The sequence below is a fragment of the Thermobia domestica genome, chromosome 4 (genome assembly GCF_964235325.1).
Source record: "Thermobia domestica chromosome 4, izTheDome1.hap1.1, whole genome shotgun sequence".
Lineage (NCBI taxonomy): Eukaryota > Metazoa > Arthropoda > Insecta > Zygentoma > Lepismatidae > Thermobia > Thermobia domestica.
The window spans coordinates 329,978,648-330,003,027 of record NC_137457.1 but is presented as its reverse complement, the minus strand read 5'-3'; the positions used below and the strand labels follow the sequence as shown (position 1 = coordinate 330,003,027).

General features: G+C 36.3%; 1 protein-coding gene across 3 annotated transcripts in view; it reads right to left on the bottom strand.

Moving 5' to 3' along the window:
* Window positions 1-3,016: 3,016 nt before the first annotated feature.
* LOC145684458 (autophagy-related protein 16-1-like) overlaps window positions 3,017-24,380 on the bottom strand; it is a 483,875-nt gene continuing 462,511 nt past the window's right edge. For 2 of the 3 annotated variants that reach the window (XM_081756872.1, XM_081756871.1), the window contains 4 exons: window positions 22,644-22,823; window positions 16,349-16,433; window positions 14,645-14,791; window positions 3,017-5,052 (listed from right to left, as the gene is read on the bottom strand). In XM_081756872.1, coding sequence (XP_081612998.1) covers window positions 4,938-5,052; window positions 14,645-14,791; window positions 16,349-16,433; window positions 22,644-22,713 — 417 coding nt within the window. In that variant the 5' untranslated portion in view covers window positions 22,714-22,823 and the 3' untranslated portion in view covers window positions 3,017-4,937. The remainder of the gene's footprint in view (window positions 5,053-14,644; window positions 14,792-16,348; window positions 16,434-22,643; window positions 22,824-24,380) is intronic. The other variant, XM_081756873.1, reaches the window with a different exon arrangement.

The following is a 24,380-nucleotide window of genomic DNA, read 5'->3' as shown; positions in this document are numbered from 1 at the left end:
AATAGGGTTATTTTACGTGCAGTTGAGTCCAATGATAAATGCTTTGTTTCAATAGTTACCAATGAATAATTTATCACAGAGATTGTGAAGAAGACAGAGAGGTCCTCAGTGTGTCAGAAATAAAAGAGAGTCTCAGAAGCCTCTTTGAGTTTGTTTCTGTTTTAGTACTTATGCAATGCCAAGGTTATAAAGGTTAGGACCTAATATTAACTCTTTGCGGACAGAATTAAAAGTATCACGTTTTCCCAGCAAACGAAGGATTTTTGGCGTTTTTCTGGAATTAGTTTCTAAGCAAAACAAATATCCATTTTTATTTTTATTGTGAAGACATTCATGTGAACTACAGGTTTCAAATTATATGTAACGTGTTATATCAAGGTGGCCCGTAAGTTTTCAGCCATGTCAGAACATGACCTTTGGGCACCTCTGGGAACCTAGTGATTAACAGGAACATAACCACCAATACGCCAATGTATAAAGGAATCCTTTCCCTGGTAGATGATTATTATTGGCCGTTTGTAGTCCCGTGGCAAGCAGTCTTCTGATCCGAAATATCTAATGTTAAAGAACGGTCATTTCTGAGCTCATGTATAAGTTTAAGTAGAAATATATCCTCCTCAGACCTAAAGGCAAATTTTTGTTGCTGGAGTTACCGTTGATTATGAATTAATCGCTCAACACTGATGCTAGGAAACCTCCCCAGCTTCGAATGGCATCTCATCTGGATGTCACTTACTTCTAGCAACCATCTAATAAATGTTCGTAATACTGTGTCTTTCAAAAGAAATTAACAAATACGTCTATATTTGACAACTTAACCTCGACTTGGTGTTCTGCATTCTCCATAACTTGCTGCCACCTACAAATATTTTGTTGAAATTTTTCAAGTTGCCTACGGTTCGTTCAAGGTTAGGTGAGATGCCATTCGGACCTGGGGAGGTTTCTTAGCATCAGTGTTGAGCAATGAATTCATAGCCAACCGTAGCTCCAGCTACCAAAATTCGTCTGCAGGTCTGACGAGAATACAGCCCGTGAAGCAGCACTAAACCAAACAGCGAGTCAGTACATCCAGTGAGTTACGACACAACAAAGATATGAGTCAAAAACTTCAAGTCAAAATTGTGACTTGCCAGAAGATCCCCCACCTTCAATATGAAGGCTGTACGCCAAGCTGTGGAGGCAGATCCGAGCACCAGCACTCGTGTATTGATTCCCGAGGTAAGTACCTCAAAATCAACCACACAAAGGATATTGACTACCGCTGGCAAAGTGTACAGTTGATGTCCCCAACGATCTCACTCCTGAGCATACATAACGAAGGGTGGAGCATACACGTATTTTTGCTTGTCTATGAGTATTTACAATTCTGAGATCTTAAAGATATCTCTCTGAGATCAAACACTTGTTTGATACTAGTGTTTTATTGTATTCTAAATACAAGAACTGACAATAAAGTATTTATAGTAAGTAAGCTTATTAGTAATAAAAATATGAAGATGGTGAAGGCGGATTACAAAATTATATTTTTTTTCTAAACCTAACCATAAATGATGATCGCGGTGTCGAGAGTCAGGGAAAACTAACTTAGTGATGAAAAATCGAAAAAATCAATATCAGAATTGGAGTCTGAATCCTGAAATTATAAGAGGACACATCATGGTTTCGTTCGCGAGTTAATATGTACCTGAAGAATACTACTAATGCTGCAAATGCGGAAAATTCAATAAACGTTGCTATTAAAAGGAGAAAGTAGTTTTTCTTCAAAACATCTGTATCGAGAGAAGACTAGTATCCAACAAATACTTATATTCGAATATTTCAGTGGAAGAGTTTTCAGAAAAGCTACAGTTCATCGTTTCAAGAATATTTTGAGAGAACTGCAACAGAATAGAATCAATATTTTTTGTCGATTACAAGAAAAAAAAGTTTAGTACGAAATGTTTTACAATTGAGTCATATATATATATATTGATAAATAGGGTAGAGGCCGAGATAAAGACGGAGTATGATAATTATAAAGCTTTAAAAAAAATCTATACGCACCCCACTTGTTTAAAATGTTACAAACAACAGTCAGTATAATATACTATGAAAGTGTTTTCAAACTTTGCAGTACCACCCCTGGGATGCCATGCAACCACAATCACTCTAACGAAGGTATGGTTGCCTATAAGCATGTTACTTTGCTGTAATTAACCCAGCATCTGTTGAGATGTTTCATACTTTAGCTCCAAAGATTACTATCAGATTCTAAAGAATTAATCTAATGTTCTCGGGATTGCTGCCAGAGTAAATGTTGCTGTGCTGAGCTTTCATTACCATACAGCGGTAACATAGCTCTGAAGATGTTACCGCTGTATGGTAATGAAAGCTCAGCACAGCAATATTCATTCTGGCAGCAATCCCGAGAACATTGGATTAATAGTAGACACCAGCAAAACTTCAAAATCATCGATATTCTAATGAAAATTATATGGGACCACCGGGAAAGTATATTCTTTCAAACAGAAACCAGAAATCAAAATCTGTGCACCTACGTGAACACAACGAGAACATTTATAAACGGTTGAATTGAGAACAACAATTTTTTTTTTTTTTTTTTTAATTCGACTAAAAATTATGTATGTAGTTTTTCGTTATGTCTGTGTAGCTGATGTGAAAGGAATAGATTTATGAGTAATAGAGAAGTTAAGAAAAATAAATATAGTCGAGAGTTACGAAAAATTGTGTATACAGATGGAGATCAGAAGTATATGTGAATAAGTTATTATTGTAAATGTGATCTACCTATAAGAGAGTACTTGTATTTACAGTGCTGTGCAATAAAGTGAGAATTGCAGAGTTGACGTTATTGTGTAACTGTTTAGTACTTGATTGTATATCCTATAATTTTAAATATGAAACGCTGTAATTTGGCAAATTAATTCAGACTAGTTGAAACAAACTTCGGAAATAGAACAGAACAGCAAAAGATGAAGCACTAATGAGTATAGGAACAAAAAATAAAACATAACACTTGGATGTTAAGTAGAGCTTTTATTGAACTATAAAGTATTCAGAGTTTGTATAGATCATTTTGAATTTAACAAAATCTCACCATACAGATATACATTCATACACATATATATCTTTCTTCCCCGCCACTGCTAGAGTTTTAAGGCAAAATATAGGCACAGTAATATGCCTAAAATATTTAACAATATTCGAAAAAAAAAACTTTGTGACTTGTAAATACTTTTGGGTTCTAATGTGGAATTTCATTTCACAGCTCATGTAGTACACTTGTTATAAACTTATACATTTAAAACACTGAGATAATGTAAACTACTAGAAATACCCTGATGCGAGATCTTTGACGGTATTGAACTCGCATATATCGAATCGATCCGCCATATTGGAAGAGGATAAAGAAGTGTTTTCCACGTAAGGCTCCATAGTAATTTGTCTGTTTTATTTTTGATTGTCTGTGCTTCTAGGAAAAATTGTGCGACGAAAAAAAAAAAAAAAAATCACCGTTCTTTGAAATTTCGTAATATGTCAAAGGTAAGTCATTTTCTTTCTTCTTTTTACCGTGTAACAGTCAATAATATCATGTGGTTGTGTATTTGTAATAACATTGGGTGAATAGGCATATGCATTGTATTTACACTGTCGAAAGCCTCGTAAAGAGTACTACCTAGAGAATTGTCAAACTATTATTAAGTTTGCTTATTTATTGAACTATATGTTTATGAGTTGTTGGAAATTTTGCCAAAATTATGTAACGTACAAGTGGTCTGTGACACCTTGGCAAGGCAACTGTTTGGTTGTGGAGGGAGTAGGCCTACTTTGCCTACGTTAAAAATTGGTAATGATGACAATTACTGCATAAAATAATCCTCATTCACTGTTAAAAGGAACAATAGGCCTATCTCTCACACGAGTCGCACGTTATTTTTTGATATTATGTACAAAAAGAGTATGTTTGTGAATGGGTTCGCGTTAACTTTAGCAGACGGTTCTACCAAATTGAAAATTTATATTTTGAATATAGTATATATTTTTCTTTTCGTGGAATTTGTTTGTTAAAAATCACAGGCGCTACGATTTACCATTAAAAATAATAATTTCCAATTTAGTATGGTAGAGCGAATAACGTAAAGGCTCGTAGCATTTGGTATTGTTCAAACTCTACGGTAATTTTTTTTGTAAAGTTTACACATTTCTTACACACAGCGTTGCCTATGGTTTCGTATTACAAATTAGAGAGCTCCCAACTAAGGGATCCCAACCATTATTTATATGCTGACTAAAACTTGCGGAGTACGCCATCTTGGAAGAGGACATCTCGAATCGAAAGCTACAATCGACAGCACACACACATCAAAACTGCGACATAGGAAAGGACATTTCTAGTAGTTTATATTATCTCCATAATTTGGAACTGAAACAGATTATATTTTATCATGATATAAATAACGCCAGAAGGAACTTAACAAGTGTACTGTTCCAAATGTAACAAATAACAAAACAATAAAAATAAATATAAATTGATAATTTTAATAATCTAGTCCAAACAATATTGTCAAATAAGTCTCAGAACGAAATATTAGTGATAACTGCACCACAACCACAAATGTTCCTAAATTAACAAACACAAGAATACTAGAAAACATAGAAACATTCATACATTTCGCACAGTAGAAAGAAACTTAAATGACATATTCCTCGATTGTATAAAGAGGAATGTTTTCATTGTAACGACAGCGAGATACAATAATATTCCTTCCATTGGAAGAGTAGCAACAGAAATACATACACAGTCACCTAAAGTCATGTTCTGAATCACTTTACGGTCGTGGAAAAAAAAAGTAATGTAATTGGTAATAAATTGCACTTTTTGTTGCAGCTTTTTTCCCTACTGCAACTAGGCAGGCACACATCTCCTGTGGTAGTAGTCACACATCACCCCAAACAATCACCTTCTTTCCTCGGTCCACGCTGACTAAGTAGGTTCCATACGGATGCCACGCGACTGCAGTGACGGCTGACCTGGAGGACATTCGAAATGGTCTTCAGATGGTAATATATGAAAGGGAAATGGGGAGAAAAGCGAAAAAAAATAGAGAAAAAAGCAGTTAAGAAGCATGCTATGAAAGCGATGATCACATGCTACATGCAAGGAAAGAGTAGATTAGTCCAAAGAAGAGAAGGAAAGCTGTTTTCAATATCTAAATTTTACAAGGTTTATTAAAATAAGCAATGATGTTATACAAAAGCAATGTAAAGTATAATAAAAGTGATACAGTTACTTTTTAGTGCATATTACATACAGGGTATTATATAAATGTGTCTCAATATTTTCTCACATCAAAATAAGAAAAAAAAAAAAAAGTTCGTATGGACCAGTGCTCAAAAGTGGATAGTTTCGGAGTTATAGGGTGACAAAAACGTGCAGTAAGTGAACTTTAAAAACAAGTGACAAAAACGTGCAGTAGGATGGGATCTATCGTAGTCGAGTCAAGACATCATTGAGGAACTGATATGTGAACTATCCAAAAATCCATCTTTCAGAACCTCCGGTACTTCCTCAATCATTTTTAGAGAGGCGGTTTGGGAGTACTTGATCACTCTCCAACTACCTCTCTAAAAATTGGTGTGCAAGTACTAGAGCATTATTAAACATGGTTATTTGGATAATTCATACCAGATTCTCAGTGATATCTTGACCCGATTACGATAGGTCTCATAGTAGTGGAGCTATGAACTTTTAAAGCTCACTTATCACACGTTTTTGTCACCCTATAACTCCGAAACTATCCATTTTTGAGCATAGGTCCATATTATTATTTTTTTCTTATTTCCATGTGAGGAATCTGTTTCTAAAATATTGTAACACATTTATGTAACTCCCAACTAGGGTACGGCAGTAAATCGGATTACTTCTAAAACACTATTAAGAGCAAATGATTAAACTTATTTGGGTATACCAACTTGTAATACGAAATAGACATCAACGCATTTACTTATTTGTGAATGTAAGTCACCAAACAGAATACAGTATTGCACAAAATAAATAAAACAATATTGAACCAAAAAGAAAATTATCACCTTTTTTTTTTATCAGACAGTTTTCTTACGTCTATCTTGATGGGGCCAAACCGCACGTGCTTCCATGGCAATTTTGAAGAACCTGTTTCCAAACTATTTTTCTCTAGATTTGGAAATATCCCATGGTCGGCCAGATCATCCGATCTTTCAGCATATGATCTTTTTCTTTGGGGGTATCTGAAATCCCAAATCTTAATAGCTTTTACACCCCACACCACTCTAGAACTGAAACGTCACATTCAGGAAGAAGTTATAAGAAATACTGTAGATATGCTGCAAAGAGTAATAGATGATCTTAAGAAGGAACTTACTGGATGGTCATCTGCAAGATGTCATTTTTGGACAGTAACTTTTTTTTTGTGCAACATTGTTTTGTGTTTGGTGATAATCAGATGCTTTCAAGTCTAGTTTGTATTCCAACTTGTTACACACAAATAAATTTCGCCATTTCCTCTTAATAATGTTTTTAAAATGGCGCAATTCACTACCGCACCCTAATATATTTCCGAGTCAATTTCGATCTCACTAATTTCTGAAATGTTCATCAGTGGATCATGGATTTTGAAAGAAAAAAAAAAAACTTTTTATTTATTTATTTTAGTGTTACATACCTTGCCTGTCTTTGGATTTTATGTTGAATATACCTGAAATGCCTGAAGAGTTCTTATGCTGTCCTGAATTTGTTGCATTTTAAATATAACAACTTGATTAAAAATTTTTAACATTGAGCTTACAGCACAGGACGAGGTAAGAATTCTTCAGATACTTCTACCTTTAAAAAAAATAAATAAATAAATAAAATCTGAATTCAACAAAAATGAAATGAAATGAAATATTTGAGTATTACGCCTCACGGTTATGCCGTGTGGGCTAATGAACACGCTGATAATGAGAAATGAATGAAATGGTTGAATAAAGAAAGTGGGAAGAAACGGGAGAACACCGAGAAAACTCACGCAGACGGTGTTTGTCCACCATAAAGTCCACTTGGCGCGAGCTGGGATCGACCCAGGGATCTTACGCACCAGAGGTGAACGCTCTACCATTGAGCCACTGCGGTCTGAGCTCAAGAAGAGAGTCAAGGTGTATGATCAAAAAGCAATTCGTTTTTCGTCTAAAACCACGAATCACTGATGAAGATTTCAGAAATTAGTGAAATCGAAACTGATTCAGAAAAGAAACAAAACCACACACACTAAAAAGTAATTTTATTAATTTTATTATACAGGGTTTCAAAACAACACCGACAACGTTTGGGAGGTGATTCCTGACACCAAGATAAGACAAAAAGTATATCTAAGTGCAGAAATGCTTCCTTTCGCTGTTATAGGCTGCCGAAAACCTTTAAAATTCATTTTTTCATGTTCATAGCTTCAAAACTATGGGACTTACCGTAGTTGGGTCAAGACTTCACTTAGGAACTAGTATGTGCCCTATCGAAAAATACATATTTCAGAATCTTAAGGTACTCACGCAACAATTTTTACAGAGGGAGTTTGGCTATGGGCATATAATCTGAAGTTCTCACGAACTACCTCTATAAAAATTGTTGCAGTAGTACCGCAGGATTCTGAAACGGATTTTTAGATAGGACACATACTAGTTCCTACGTGAAGTCTTGATCCGACTACGGTAGGTCCCATAGTTTTGAAGTTATGGACTTTTAAATTTCATTTTCTTATGTTTTCAGCAGCCTATAACTCCGAAAAGGAAGCATTTGTTCACCCAGGTTGGTCTATATTTTTTGTCTTATCTTGGTGTTAAGAATCACCTCCCAAACGTTGTCGGTGTTGTTTTGAAACATCGTGTTTATACGTATGCGAACAAGCAATATTAAAACTTAAGCAAGATAAAGTTCACTCTATAATACAAACATCCACTTGCAAACTACAGCTGACTTGCGCAGTAGCATTAAGAAATTACCCAAGTATGTAAGAAATGTGATGTGAAGGAAATTTATACCGTACAATGGATTTCAACAGTTGGTTTCACCAAAGCTTGTTAAACTTAATGTCTCATGTTAAGGTCTCGTTAAAAGGATTGTCTGTTCCACCTAATGTCTGTTATTATTAATGATGCTTGCATTACCTCGTTAGCTAGCTAGCTTTGGTTGTTTGGTTGGTGTGTATGTATGTATGTGTGTCAAATAGTATGGGTAGTGTGCATAATATGTTACAATGCGGCATTAGTAACAGAAATTAGAAAGCAAATTTATAAAAAAGAAAGAAAATGAAAAATATTGTATATTTTAATATTCATACATGCAACTAAGGAAACTGGAATTAATGAACACAATATAAAAATAATAATTTATCATATTTACAGTACATGATCATAAATATCTAATTTAAATTTCTTGCCTCTCATGATAGATTATTAATTACCAATAATTTCGAAAGCTGAATCAAGTCCTTCCCACAGGTGTGTAGATGTAAAAATAACCGCTTTTTCTTTTTCTACATCTTGAAATGGGATAAGATTTCCTTCTTGTTGAAGTACAATTGATTTTTTTTTTTTTTTTTTATAGGAATTGAAGGATCACTCTTGTTATATTGGTATTCTGTATTATTGTTTAAAGTCTCCTTGTCAATAAGAAACAATTTCAATATTGAGGAGAGAGGAGAAAAAAAAAAAAAACTTTTCTTAAAATTCAGGAAATGGATATCAAAACAACGAACTGTTTCAGGGTTTCTCTGATCTCTTTATCGATGTATCTTCCGCTACCTACCAACTAAAACATGAAGTTTCTGTCTCACGGTGGCTCAGTGGTAGAACGCTTACCCCTAGTGTGTGGGGGGTCCCTAGTTCGATCCCCGGTAAAGTAAGTTTGTGGTGGACAACATCGTGCTAGTCAGTTTTCTCGGGGTATTCCAATTTCCTACCAATTTCTCATTTTGCAAATTCTTCCATCATCATTCACTTGTTTTAATCATCCGTCTCCCTCAGCCTAACAGGCATAATCGTGGGACGTTAAACTCAACAATTTCATTTTCATTTTACAAGATAGTAAGTGTTTCCCGTAGGAAGTATTGTCACTAACAATATGAAATGATAAAATCTGTTATTGATCTGCAATCTCCATTAAAAAAAAAATAATAATAATAATAATCCTTTACACTGACCTTTATTCACATGTTTGAGGTTACTACTCCAAAGAAGAAAGATAAGGGAGCCAGAGGAACCCTGAAACAGCTTGATATTCGCTGAATGTTACGTAAGGGTAGCTTTTCCCTCTCTCTAATATATTAAATATGGATTTTGTAGCTTCCTTAAGAGCCTGACATACTCAAATAATACAAAATTTACCATTTTTCTTTTGCTTGTTTTTCATAAGTGAAAGGAGATAACGAAATACAACTTACCACAATCATAGATAATATTATTCTACAACAGAAAATATGAACCTCAAGAATTTTCAGTGTAACCATCCATACAAATTACAGTGTTGCCAGAAATTAATATTTCCTCCAAAATCTAAGTTAAAGCAGTGACTAGATGAACGAACTCAACTCCATTTGATTACGTATCATGTTGTTTTTGTATTCTGTGAACTAGTATTTAAACAACATTATTATTTAATTTTAATAACTGTATGTTAAAACTGTTTTGTTTATTACAAATTAAATAAAACTATTATTTAAAAAGTAGTTCACAGGATACTAAAACAACATGTAATCAAGTGCAGTTGAGTTTGTGCCTGTAGTCGCTGCCTTAACTTAGATTTTGAGGGAAATGTTATTCTGGCAACACTGTAATTTCTATGGATGGCACACTGAAAATTCTTGAGATTCATATTTTCTGTTGTAGAATAACATAATGTATGATTATGGTAAGTTGCATTTCATTATTTCCTTTCACTTATGAAGAACAAGCAAAAGAAAGATGGTAAATTTTGTATTATTTTTAGTATGACAGGCTCTTAAGTAAACAATTTTCATAGCTTTCTATGTATACATTATTCTTATAGTTATACTTTTGCTTTGTTTAATAAATCCTAACAACAGAGCAGTTTTATATGTGCACAAATGAATTCACTCATATATAAACTAAAAATATGCAATTACAAAGTAACATTATTAACATATTTTAATGAAGTCTGTTCACTATACAGCGTTGCCAACGACCTTATAAGTTTTAGTGTATCCTAACTGTATTATGAGGGATGTGCTAGAGGATATGGTGACAGGAAAGAGAGGGAGAGGGCGAAGGAGACTACAATTAATGGACGATATCAGAAGCAAAAAAAAAAAAACGTACGTAAAGACGAAAAGGTTAGTGGAAGACCATGGAGCAGGAAAGCTTCTCAGTTGCAGCAAGTGACCTACCAATAATGGCAGAATAGCTATGATGATGATCCGCTTTAGGATACGGATGGAGGATCAATTTTGACGGCAACGGCATCGTGTGTGTCAGTATTCATCTCAGCGAGTCCGAAAACCATAAGTTGGACACTAATGTCGGTCATTCTCGATTATTGTTACATGATATCTCCTTCCCCCTTCTCCCCTATTGCCTAAAATGTGCTAAAAGCCTTAGTTAGGCCAGAATCTACTTTTGTACCAAAAATCAACAAAATCAGTTCAGTGGCCTAGGAGAAGCTTGAGATAATATTTTTAAAAAATATAAGTGTATTATGATGTCGTGAGCGTTCTATAAAAGTATGTCGGCATCAAAAACAAATTGAGAACCTCTGCTTTAATCAACAAGAATGAACGCAGGATAAGAATACATAAAATACGTATGATCCTTCAATTCTGACGAACATTCATTATACTTATTATTTCTTCAGGATGTAGAGAAACAGTGTACCTTTTACAGCTTCATCCGCATAGCCGAAGGAAAAAACTCCGTTCAGCGTTCGAAATTTTGGTCATCGACAATTAGAGCAACCCACATTATACTTTATTATTTTTATAATTATGTATTAAAATTTGTTTTAACATAAATAATGAAAATTAAATACAAAGAGGTTGATTCACTTATATTGAACCGAATTTGAATGTGCCATGTTTTTACTACCGATTGTGTTTAATCTGCAGGCCACCTGTACCGATTGTGTTTAATCTGCAGGCCACCTGTACCGATTGTGTTTAATCTGCAGGCCACCTGTACCGATTGTGTTTAATCTGCAGGCCACCTGTACCGATTGTGTTCAATCTGCAGGCCACCTGTACCGATTGTGTTTAATCTGCAGGCCACGTGTACCGATTGTGTTTAATCTGCAGGCCACGTGTACCGATTGTGTTTAATCTGCAGGCCACGTGTACCGATTGTGTTTAATCTGCAGGCCACGTGTACCGATTGTGTTTAATCTGCAGGCCACCTGTACCGATTGTGTTTAATCTGCAGGCCACCTGTACCGATTGTGTTCAATCTGCAGGCCACCTGTACCGATTGTGTTCAATCTGCAGGCCACCTGTAGCGATTGTGTTCAATCTGCAGGCCACCTGTAGCGATTGTGTTCAATCTGCAGGCCACCTGTACCGATTGTGTTTAATCTGCAGGCCACCTGTACCGATTGTGTTTAATCTGCAGGCCACCTGTACCGATTGTGTTTAATCTGCAGGCCACCTGTACCGATTGTGTTCAATCTGCAGGCCACCTGTACCGATTGTGTTTAATCTGTAGGCCACCTGTACCAATTGTGTTTAATCTGCAGGCCACCTGTACCGATTATTGCCCGGCACCGAAGTTTCTCTTGTAGGAGATGCGTTGCAATGGACCACGGGTACTGCATCCCACTCTTTTTTTTATAGGCTTTCCACAGGCCAGTTACCATGAGGACTCAATGATGGGACAGACGCCGCTTGAGGAGTCCGAAAACACAACAGTCCATTCGGCTGACTTCTGGACTCTTGATAGGGATGTCAAAGAAAAGAATTGCCGAAATTCCCGTTTTCTGTTCCACATAACAACAGAATTCCAGCAATGTTTTCGCCGTGTGGCTGGATACCTTATCTTGGTGCAGTTTAGCCTGGTTCACATCTTGTCGGTACAATTCTGGAATTTTATGCTGGTACATTTCAGTTGACATTTTGCTCCATCTTTCGGAGACACAGTTTGTTCCTATATACGAGAAACCGACCACAACCATGAACCCGTGTGGGAAACGGTTCTAGCTGCTCGCGTCGGTGTGGTTGGCCCAGGACTCTGTGCAGCATATTTCCGTATAATATGCTTCACAGTGGCACGACTTAACATGAAAATTACGCACTTGACACATTTGTACGATGTGTAACGCCGTGAACTTAGTGTCGAAAAAGGGCACAAGAACTCCTCCCAGAATCCGTTCAATTTCGGCAGCATCAGACTACGTTCGATCACACTGCTCTACTATGAGACATTACTGGTTGCGTCGTAGCAATCTAATGGCGAAGAGTTGCAGATGCGCAGTACACTTTCACATTGACTTCGGCTCAACATAAATGAATCAACCTATGTATTCTAAACATCTTATTTTCTGTCTTTTCACTAATATTAAATGCAATATTTTTTTTTTTCATGACAAATAAGCTGAAATCAAACGTTCATCAATATCATGAATTGAATTTTTTTCTGAGAGTAAAGCTTGTACGGTAGTATAAAGTTATACAAGAACATACCACACAATAATTACAAAACAACACTAAAGAATGACAAACAGTGTTACCAATTGAGCGATTACGTTGCTATATCTAACGACTTTTCATGCTGATGGCGACAAAATTTTAAAAATAGCACCTAGCACAAATCTGGCGACTTACTTTAAAAAAATGTAATTTTGAGAAAAAAATACAATCCTGTCACTTTCAAAAAATTCCTTTAATAAATCGACAAGATTGCTCAACAAGGGCGTACTATCAGTAATTTACAACGGAAGAACAGAGAAAATTTTCAACAGAAGTAAGCAAATACCTCGATGATTGGCATACAAACCCATTCGGCAATTTGTGCAACTTAGTTTTCACAGTTGTATCTCTGTCTCATTCGAACGCAGAAGTGGAAGAAGTATTGTTAAGTATGAACAGAGTGAAATCGAAATTGCATAGTAGGCTTGTGCTGTTTACGCTTTTAAAAGCATACCATTTGGACAGGGCTTTAATTTCTAAAAACTTCATTAAGTTTAATTGGAACTTTGGCTGCATACACGCCTGTATCACTCCAACCATCTACTTCCAGAGCTACAGAGAACAAAGGGTGCTCAAGAATTTGAGGTTTTCTCGGACCTTCAATAGGTGAGTATCTTGTTACTTGCAATAGACCCTGTTAATACGTGTTTGCTTATTATTTTGTTGTTTAGCGACTTACAATTTCAATTGACGACGAATTAGCGACTTTCTGATATATCTAACGATTGAACTTGGCCTACTGTTTGCAACACTAATAACAATCGAGTCATCTATTGCACTGCTCTGAACATGTTGTTTAATTGCGGCCTGCTTTTGTGTAAGCCTCAAGATTTTCTTCTGGCAGACACGCCTCTTGATGTTCAAAATCAAATTGAGTGTAGAAACACTTCTTCCAATTAAAGCAGATGATGAATTGTTCTCATTCAAAGCGAACACTGACCATGAAACCGTTAAACTTTACATTGTGTCCTGTTATTGTAGAACTGAGTTATACACCGTGTATCAAAGAGCTGAACCAATTTCAGAGTTCAATATTCTGCAGTCACGGATCGACCGCGACTGACATGCATATCACACTTGAAACGGTACGTCATTCAGTTGTAATGACTTATGCTACATGTCTCTCCGAATACAACAAAAGCCAAATTTCCGTACGCAACAACCGCAGCTTAATTTTCAAAGAATTGAAGTCCAAACGGTTTTGATAGGTAAAAACGAAAGATTTCTTGAGTAAAATGGAACTCCGCAACACAAAGTTTTATCTGCTCTGAAACTCCATACTCTGATCCTCTGATTTCATAATTGCGTGCAGCATGCATCTAGGTTGTGATTTGGAATTAATTCGCCTATAGCTAAGAGCATTCGTTGTTGGCACCAACAACTCTCGGGAACCGGCTGTTTATGTAAGGGAAGGAGCCCAGGCAAGCCAAACACTTCAGAGGGAAATGTAAAAGGTATCCAAGATAGCTTTCGTATACCAGCAGAGAACTTGCTCATATAAACCAGCAGAGAACCAGAGAGATTTCTCATATAAATGCCTAGCGTGCGTTGAGATGACTTTGCAAATGAAGCCGTATCGACTCCAATTGCTTCATGCTCTTCGTATCTCTTTTAAAAAAAAATTTTTGCTGCACTCTGTTTCTAACAGATATCTAATCTTCTCTGCTCTTCGACTATAAATTACAGAAAAAAAAAAACAGTAATTTGGAAATTTATTTCTTCAATCGGGACAATACGATAAGACACAACTCTTAAATAATTTTCAAGCGAAAATTTTGGTGAAGGACATTGTTTTTTGAAATAAATTGATAGAAAGATTTAGTGATAACCGTGTCCAGATAATGGAATCCAATAACGGATAGTATTCAGATAACGGATCATAGGCCTATCTATCCCTTATCGAGAGTTACATATTTTCTACTTACGAATGTTCAGTCACTACTTACGAATGTTCCTTGAGAACGGTCTCTACTTTTCCGTTCGCTGCATTCCATATGAATACTGAACCATCTGCTGATCCCACAGACACGTATTGGCCATCAGGACTGAAGGCTGCTCGAGACCAATCACATCCTACTTTGAACCCGTCCGCTCTGAAAATAATAATAATTTTAAAAAATTGCACAACACACATAGTAGCCATTACTAATACAAAGAAAAATAAACATATTTGATTCCCGTTTAAAAATTCAATAGTAGTTTTTAAGATTGCATTATATGCAGAACTACATGAGTTCTTTCATTTTCCTTTATTTGTTTCAATTCATATTGAGCTTCTTCCTCGAAAGTACAAGAATGTAAATCAAGTTCCTGTACTGTCTTAAAGTTTGCTTTGCTTTCATATTCCTTTGTACCAGGAGTGATCAGAAAGTAAGGTTACCAAACCTGCAGTGACACGTGTCTATATTATTTCATACAACCAATACAGCCAGCAAATAGAACACACAATAGGGTATTTTTCGACATAGTCTTCATATCGGTTGAAGCACTTGCCGCATCATGGGATGAGTTTGAAGATTCCCTCCTGGTAAAAATCCTGTCTTTGCGCGTTCAGCTATGTTATCACAGAATGTTTCACATCATCGTCTTAAGCGAAGCGATGAGCTCATACGTGCTTGTTCAAGTGTGGGAATAGTCTTGGAGCGAAGTCTGGGCTGTAGGGAAGGTGGTCGATAATGTCCCTGCGAAACTGTCTCAACAACATGGCGGTCTTCTGGGCTGTATTCGGGCAGGCGTTGTCGTGAAGGAAGGTGACGCCCTCAGTGTGAAGTTCTAGACGTTTCCTCTGATTGCTTCGCGTAATTGTGTCAAGGTCTCACCAGGGTGTCTACTAAATTCCAAAATGAAATTTCGTGAATTTTTCGGGACCTTTTCTTTACCAAACCATAAAATTTAGTCACATTCTCATGAGCGAATTTGGATGCGAATTAGGCCAATTTTCATGCATGCGATAGAAGCGTGCTTTACTTGCGATTTGGTAGCGTTTAAAGACTTCATAGACATTTTGACGTTTTATGGAACAAACTTTTCCATTCTGTACTTAAATTTGTACAGATAAAAAAAATCATGACGCAAAAGCTAAATTTCGTGACTTTTTCTTGACTTTCATAACTGATTTTTGATTTCGTGACTTTTTCATGACTTTCGTGACTTTCATGACCGATAGACACCCTGCTCACAGTTTCGGTCAGCCCTCTTTCCAAAAATTTCAACCGGCGATAACAGTTTTCCAAACGAGTTGCCATTTGTGTTTACCTACAACTAGTGCCGTAAGTGTCGGGTGGCTGAAACTGCACAGTTAGCAACTCCATGTACTACAATTACCACACACTCCTTATTCCTCTATAACAGGCGAAACTCCAGAAATATCGGCCTTGTAATCTTAGTTTCTGATCCTCCCTCGTATAAGGGTTATATTCCACTTAGCATATAAAAAGACTAAATGGCAGGTTACTGTAAAAGTAAGATATAAAAAAAAATGAGTTGACCTTGATTATGTAAATATATGCACTGGCAGCTTAGCCAATCTCTTGAAGCATAGATTTATGAAACACCATTATACCGTTTAATAATACTTGTACATTTAAGAAACACTTCTATCTGCACACATGAAACTACACGAAATATTAAAAAGACATTATTATACTTACGAAAAATTGTTAACAATTTGATTCATTCTCAGATCCAATATCTTCAACGTGTCATCTCTCACACAGCTCAAGAGGTAGTTACTATCTGCAAAACAATCAATCATTTGATTAATTTTAATTACAGTAAAATCTGTCTAACTGTGTCACTTTGGACTGAATAACAAAGTATACACCTTTTATAAGAGGCATCTCGTACTTATACAATAATAACAGTATATGCTTATATCAGAATAATTCAATAAACAGCGGAAAACATTTTGCAGGGACAAGCATATACCCCATGGCATAAACGTCGCCAACCTACTGATCCACTTGCCAGTAAATGTCGATCGTCGATATAGCGATACGTCGAAGGATTGCCGCTAGTGTGCCACTGGCGACAGGATTTCGTCGAGTCGAAACAGATATTTAGAGTCGGAGTGTTAAAGTTACCACCGCGTAGCAGCGAGGACTTCATTTTGGTCCACACTCCTCCAATTCGTCGTGAAGGAACCAACACGAATTCTCGCCAGTCATGTGTATGCGGTTATTATATATTATTTTTACCTGACGAATCGTTTCTAAAGTGAGCTCCAGGGGTCAAGAGTAACCCTTGCCTCTATATCATGAAGTAAAAAATCTTGAGATGAGTGTGCATAATTGTATAAATTAAGATGACAACTGTCGCCAATCATTAGAAAATGAACATGGGAGAACTATGAAATAAAGTAATACGCGCGTCATTTTGTTATAAAATTACACGGCGAATACATTTTATCTGATCCCAAACTGTTATCGTACGATATACACAGTTAAAGGAGCAGTTTGATTGACCAAATTAAAAAGACCTCAACGATTTATTCCTCTACAAGCGAAGTTTCCTTCATCGCCTCTGTGACGAAGCTGAAAAAACACGCGCCTAATAATCGTAAGGCTGGTGGTTCGCGCCCACCCCGGGTTACTTTTTTTAAAGTGTTTTTTAGACTCACCTTAATGTAAACAAATCATGCATATAGGCGATTTAACATATTTTGTGGGAGTAATTTTGTGGTTGATTGGCGTTTCCTCGCGTCTCTGTCGCTGGTGGTATAATTTTCAAAACGGAAGTGAGGCCACTGCGGATCGTCGCTGTGGGGCCACGAATTTTTTGCGAGATCTCGCTAGTTGATCATCGGCGGTCCACCGACGCTTACGACATGGGGTAGACAGAATTTCATTTCGGGGAGGGGCAAAGACAGGAAAACCTTTCGTGGTTTATGCTTCAGAAACTTCCTTTCTAGTTTATAGGTCCGCATGTTGTTACTGGGAACCACACCCACCCAAATTCATTAAATTTCAATTTATTAACTCTCTATTGGTATATAAAAAAATGAACCTCTAATTTTCTTTTTAAAATATTAGCATACACTTAATACAAAACACAATAAAAAGAGTTAAGTATTACCAAGGCCGGCTCTACCATATGTGCAACACGTGCATTTGTACGGGGCGACAAAATCTGTCATAAGTATATTATTTAAAATAAATATTGGAAACAGACTTCATGATGATGGGTGTAAAATTTACTAAGCTAACCTTCTATTTGAATACTACATCCATAAATCATGTTTAGGTCTCATTAGTTTAAAGTCACGTGGATAGTGCTAAAGCAAATGGTTAAACAAATACCAGTATAAATTGCTTGATTAATACAAAAACTCAATTCTCGAACAGTAGCGAACACCTGTTCCATTTAGTTAGCTATCACAATTTTGATATGAAAACTAGTCCTCTCTTTGTTACAAATAAATCCCTTATCATTGAAGGTGGAAACAAGTTTTCTTCTTTTAATTTTTCTAACAAATGTACAAGGAAAATCAAGGAATAAAGGTAAGATAGCTAGTTGCATCGTAATTGCAAAGTAATATACTGAGATTAAAACTCGATATCAGATTCTATAAAAAGGATTACCAGGTTCCCTCTGCAGGTGTGTTTGCTTTATCTTTCTCTAAGATAATTGATTATTATTTAAAGGAAAAGAACAGACTACAACGCGATTGTATTTGTAGTGTTTAGGCCTTTCTGAGTGCGAGTGCACTTTCCTTCCCATTTGTTGTTCATGATGGGGTAACATACTTAAAATCGTGGCTTTTAAGATTTGTTCTTTCTGAAGAAAGGGGGTGGCAAATGATGCAATTGCACAGGGCGGGAAATTGCCTAGGACTGGCCCTGAGTACTACCAAAAGTGTTTCAGATAGGGGGAAGCTTATACCACCTGAAAATTAGGACTTTCTCATCTTTAAACTATTGACGCTATTAGCGCACGAAATTTGTTTCTGAATACAGGTACAAATAATATGTTTGTCACCCGCTTAGTACAGCACGCTGTTTCTCAGCTGAAAACACATATCTGAATACCAGTGAAAACGTTTTTTGATCGTATGCATAAGTTTGAGTGTAAGTTCGTGTTCTTGGATTTTATTAGTTACTGTATTATTAACTTCCAAATATTAGATTTGGTAATATCTAAGGACAGGCACTGGGACTCCTTAGCAAAGCATTTCACACTGAGATAGCCCATGTACTCAGTGTTTAAAACTCAAATATGCACACATGTATTTAAAGAGCCTAACATAGTAAAATAACACAAAATTTACTATTTTTCTTTTGCTTGTTTTTCATAAGTGAAAGGAGATAATGAAATGCAACTTACCACAGAGATAATGTTATTCTACGATAGAAATTATGAACCTGAAGAATTTTCAGTGTTGCCATTCATAGAAATTACAGTATTTGCCAGAATAACATTTTTCCCAAAATCTAAATTAAGGCAGCGACTAGGGGAACGAACTCAACTGTATTTGATTACGTCTTGCAATCCTATGAACTACTTTTAAAATAATAGTTGTATTTAGTTTGTAATAAACAAAATAGTTTTAACATAGTTATTAAAAATTAAATAATAATGTTATTTAAAAATATTTCACAGGACACCAAAACAACATGCTACATAATCAAATGCAGTTGAGTTCGTTCCTCTAGTCGCTGCCTTAATTTAGATTTTAGGGGATTTGGGGTGTTATCCTGGCAACACTGTAATTTCTATGGATGGCAATACTGAAAATTCTTGAGGTTCATATTTTCTGTTGTAGAATAACATTATATATGATTGTGGTAAGTTGCATTTCATTATCTCCTTTCACTTATGAAAAACACGCAAAAGAAAACTTGTAAATTTTGTATTATTTTTGGTATGTCAGGCTCTTAAGTATAATTTCGTCTGGTATAGCTGTTGAAAACTGAGTACAAGTGTGTTCTCAGTTAAATGAAATTTTTTGAGTTTTACGTCCCACGGTTATGCCGGTTAGGCTAAAGGAGACGGTGATGATGAGAAATGAATGAAATGGTGGAATGAAGAAAGCGGGAGGAAACGGGAGAACCCCGAGTCCACACGGGGCGAGCTGGGATCGAACCAGGGACCCCAAGCACCGAGGTGAACGCTCTACCACTGATCCACCGCGCCCCCGTTCTCAGTTAAGTATTGACATACGCAATATTTGGAAGTGAAAACTCAGTAACTAATAAAAATTAAAGGTTATGCATTCACATTCAGCATTTAAGATTAATTTAAATATATAGGCCTAATACAAAATGTCGAACTATAGATTTCCTATTGTTACATCGAAATAGCACCAAAGAAAACAACAAATAAATTACATGTCAGAGGAAAATTCTAATTTACGCAGTATGTAGGAAAAGTAACGGAACTTTTGTTCTTTACAGATAAACTCTAGCTCCGTCTATCGAAGCAACATCATCGGAAAGCTGAATATCTGCTCAACAAAACGAGACCACAATCGTAAGAAACGATTACAGGAGTGTCAAGTTATTGCAAGAAAAGTGAGTGTATCTGGTGTCACCTTGTCACAAAAACACAATGGAGCGAGGAGTCAATATTAAATTTTGTTTCAAGCTAGGTAAAACATTTACACAAACATTTGAAATTATGAAACAAGTGTATCGTGACGAGCGCTTATCTCGTACACATGTGTTCCTGTGGTATACGCGATTCTGAGACGGTCGTACGACCCAAAGCCAGGCAAACCGGAAGCAAAAATCGTGATGCATTGGTGTAGCAAGTGCGTGAAATGATCGCCCACGATGCGAATTCGACTGTGAGATGGATGGCGGAGGAATTAAATACGATGAAAGACACGATTCACGAAATTTTGACAAAGGAAAGTCTGTGCTCAATTTGTTTCACACACCAGAACTGACGACCAAAAACTTGGCTAAAAAAAGTGTGCTTCCACATCCTCCTTATTTGCCTGATTTATCGCCGTATGACTATTTCCTATTTCCAAAATTAAAACTGGCCATGAAAGGAACATTTTGTGACAATGTTACACACGTCCAGTCTGCCGTGACGAGGGCCATTGAGTCGATTCCGAAAAAGGACATTAAGAACTCTATGCTTGCCTTGATTGAACGTGCCCAGCGGTGTATTTTGAATTAAAAGAACTACAGTTGCTAATATACCTAATTCGTTTTGTTTAATTTTTAAAAGTTCTGCTATTTTCTCGACATACTATGCATGCTCAATGATGCCGAGTAGAGACAATTTACTATATTTATTCTACCGAAAATATATTACCGTAATTCTCAAATAAATTTGCTCTTTCTCTGATTCACTCTATTGGTCGCCGCACTGTAAAAAATTTCGCCTTAAATTTACTGACCGATTACCGTCAACTCTTGCTGCCATCCGATTACCCTAAATTTTACGGACCACCGTTTTTTCATAAAAACGGCAGACCGTATATTTAGAAGCAAAAGAATATTGACCGTGTTTAGAAACAAATTTGGTACCGTATATTTTACGGTAATTTACGGTAAACCGTATATTTTTTATGGTAGGAGGCACTTATTTTCACGGTTATTGGTTACAGTGCGGATTCTAACATAAACATCATCCTCGCTCGAATCATTAGCAAACATTAAATTTCTAGACGTCCCCACCATTGCCTTGTCTTGCAGGAATTCACACTTTACTCGCGGATTTTGAATTTACATGTCCAAACGTGGCAGAATAAATGTTACCCCTAGAATAGTCGATTTACTCAAAGTAATAGCGCCACTCTCGATTAAATCCTATTTACTCCAAAGTAACAGCTTAATCTTATTTGAAGAACGTGGTCCTATTGGTATTAAATTCCATTCTACTATCATAATACTAAGTCTGAGAGTAGATTTGATTAGGATTATTATTTTCTATTCTATTTCTCTTTTCTTTCCTAAGTTTTTGTTTTAACCCCTTTCCAATTTTGTCCTTGACCAAAGTTTCGAGGGGATATGTCCTTTTTTGGCTACATTCCTCAGCAGCAGGGACAAACTTGACAGGTTTTAGCGTGCGGCTATTCGACCACAGCGAACGCGACCTAGGTGGCTAATCGGTAATTTTACTTCCGCCAGAGTTATAAATGATACTGTGAGCAAGTCAGGCTTTTCAGGTCTTTTATGCCAAATCCAGGTCTATAGGCTAATAGTAGAGTTCCAATTCTCTGCACAAATCATCTTCCAAGCAGCCGTTTCTTGCTAAAAGTCCCCTTGCCTGGCAACACGTCTTTCCTTTTTCTCCTTCCATTAGACATTTTTTAAATATCAGGCGGTCTATTGTTCCGAAACGCACTAAATACGCTCAAGCTGACGTTTTCTCAGCGTTTATATTCTTTCGCGTTTGTAGCGCATTGTGATTAGCCATGCACATTTAAATACGTGGTCAGCGTATTCCAAGCATACGCATGAGCAATAAAAACGCTTTACGAACGCTCTAAGTAGCCGCTGGTCAAGTTTCTCTCTTACTAATTGAATTACAATAAAAAATATTTATTTGTACGGATACATATACAGGGTGTTACAAAAATGTGTCACAATATGGGAACCAACATAAGAAAAGAAGTTCATATGGACGTGTGCTCAACAGAGAATAGCTTCAGAGTTAGACAGGATGTGGCCAAAGGTCTGGACGGGAGTAAATATTTGAGAAACTGTAAACGCAGTCGATTCGATGTCAATTGAGATCAATGTTGGTGGGAAGGTAAAACACTATGACGTGGTTAAGGCTGTACGCCATCTTGGTGGCCGCCATATTGGAATCAACTTGTTTATTTTAAACGGCAACATGGTCGTGTGACATACTTAACAACATCCTCGTTCGAAGAGAAATCCGACGGTAAAGTTATTTTTCCAAAAACTGCAACGGTTTTGAAGTTGTGAGTGGATTTAGCATAGGTTATGTTATCTTTTAGACTTAGAATACCGCTGAAGATTATCTTACCTCTGGAAAGGTCAAGTGATGTAACTTTTCCCTGAAGCATTATATCGTTTGTGGTGGTCTCAGATCGCATATCCCAGAACCTTATCCTCTTGTCAAAATGGCCGCTTATGATGATGGAACCCGAACTATCACAAGTGACTAAGTCGTTACAACTGGAGCCAGCGAACTTAGTTGCCTCACCTGCAACAAATTATAAAAAAAGAAAGAAAGATATTATTATATATTTTCTGCTGTTTTCAAGAAGCAAACGTAATAATTCAAACATATTTTGGCGCTTTAGTTCTGTTTACACTGATGTTTATGAAGACCATTCGAAAGATCAACATATTGACTTAAAGTGAAATAAAAAAATGGACGGAATACATCAGACACATATTAAATACATTCTAGTTGTGTCTACTATCATGATAATTTTGTATTCCACACTTAAAAGGCCTCATCACGACGAAACTAAAATACCGCTAATTTTAGAGTAATTATGTGATATCTTCAAATGGATAAAAGACAATCGAAAAGCGGAACAAGACCTCCCTAGACAATATTATTTTACATGAGATACCGTTATCACGACTCGCTTATCTGCTTTCTATTTCCAGCCATTTAGAAAATTGGCATTTATTTTCGCGTTTCTAAATGGCTGGAAACAGAAAGTTACTAGGTGACTCGTGATAAGGGTAGCTCATCCAAATAGCATTGTCTAGGGCGCTCTTGTTCCACATTTCGATTATCTTTTATCTATTTGAAGATATCACATAATTACTGTAAAATTAGCGATATTTTAATTTCGCAATGATAGGGTCTCTTAAGTTATATTCCCGTGTTTTTAGCTTATGTTTGATTACGCACGTAATACAAACAAAATGTCCTTCTGGTGGACAATACCGTGTTTGTGGGTTTTCTTGGGATTTTCCCGTTTCCATCAATTTTCTTCATTCCACTAATTCGTTCATTATCATCATCATCATCTCCCTTAATTTTGGGGTATAAACATGGGATGTTAAACTAAAAAAAACTTTTGGCTATGGTTTTATTTATTTATTTATTTATTTTATTTATTTATTTATTTATTTATTTATTTTTGCTTCTAGCGTCCAAATTAATGAAGCACTGATGTGAATTGGTGCTCTAAGAAGCACCAATGATTGCACTAGAAGAGATCACTACTGTGCTTTTGAATTTGGCGGGAATTTGACCCATTTCTTATGGAAGTTTCGTGACACATAATTGGCCACACTATACCAATAGTGAAACACTAACAAAACTATTAGTATTTTTAGAAGCAATAACGATGCACTATCGATTGCACTAGGTTTCATCGTTAGTACTTCCTTAGGGAGGCTAAAGTTTTGCTTCTAGCGTTCGAACTATTGAAGCACTAATATTATGAGTTGGTGCTCTAAGAAGCACTAATGAAGCACTGAAGATTGCACTAGAAGAAATCATTAGTGCTTTTGAATTTGGTGGGAATTTGACCCAAGCAACAGTTCCCCATGTATTTCTTATGGAAGTTTAGCCACATATAACTGGCCATATCTACACTAATAGTGAAGTACTAATGAAACTATTAGTGTTTGCTAGAAGCACTGACGATGCACTACCGGATGCAATAGGTTTAATCGTTAGTGCTTTATGGGGGCAAACGAAGTTGTACCCCAAAGTTTTTCGCTTCTAGCGTTCAAACTATTGAAGCACTAATGTTGGAAGTTGGTGTTCTAAAAAGCACTAACGATTGCACTA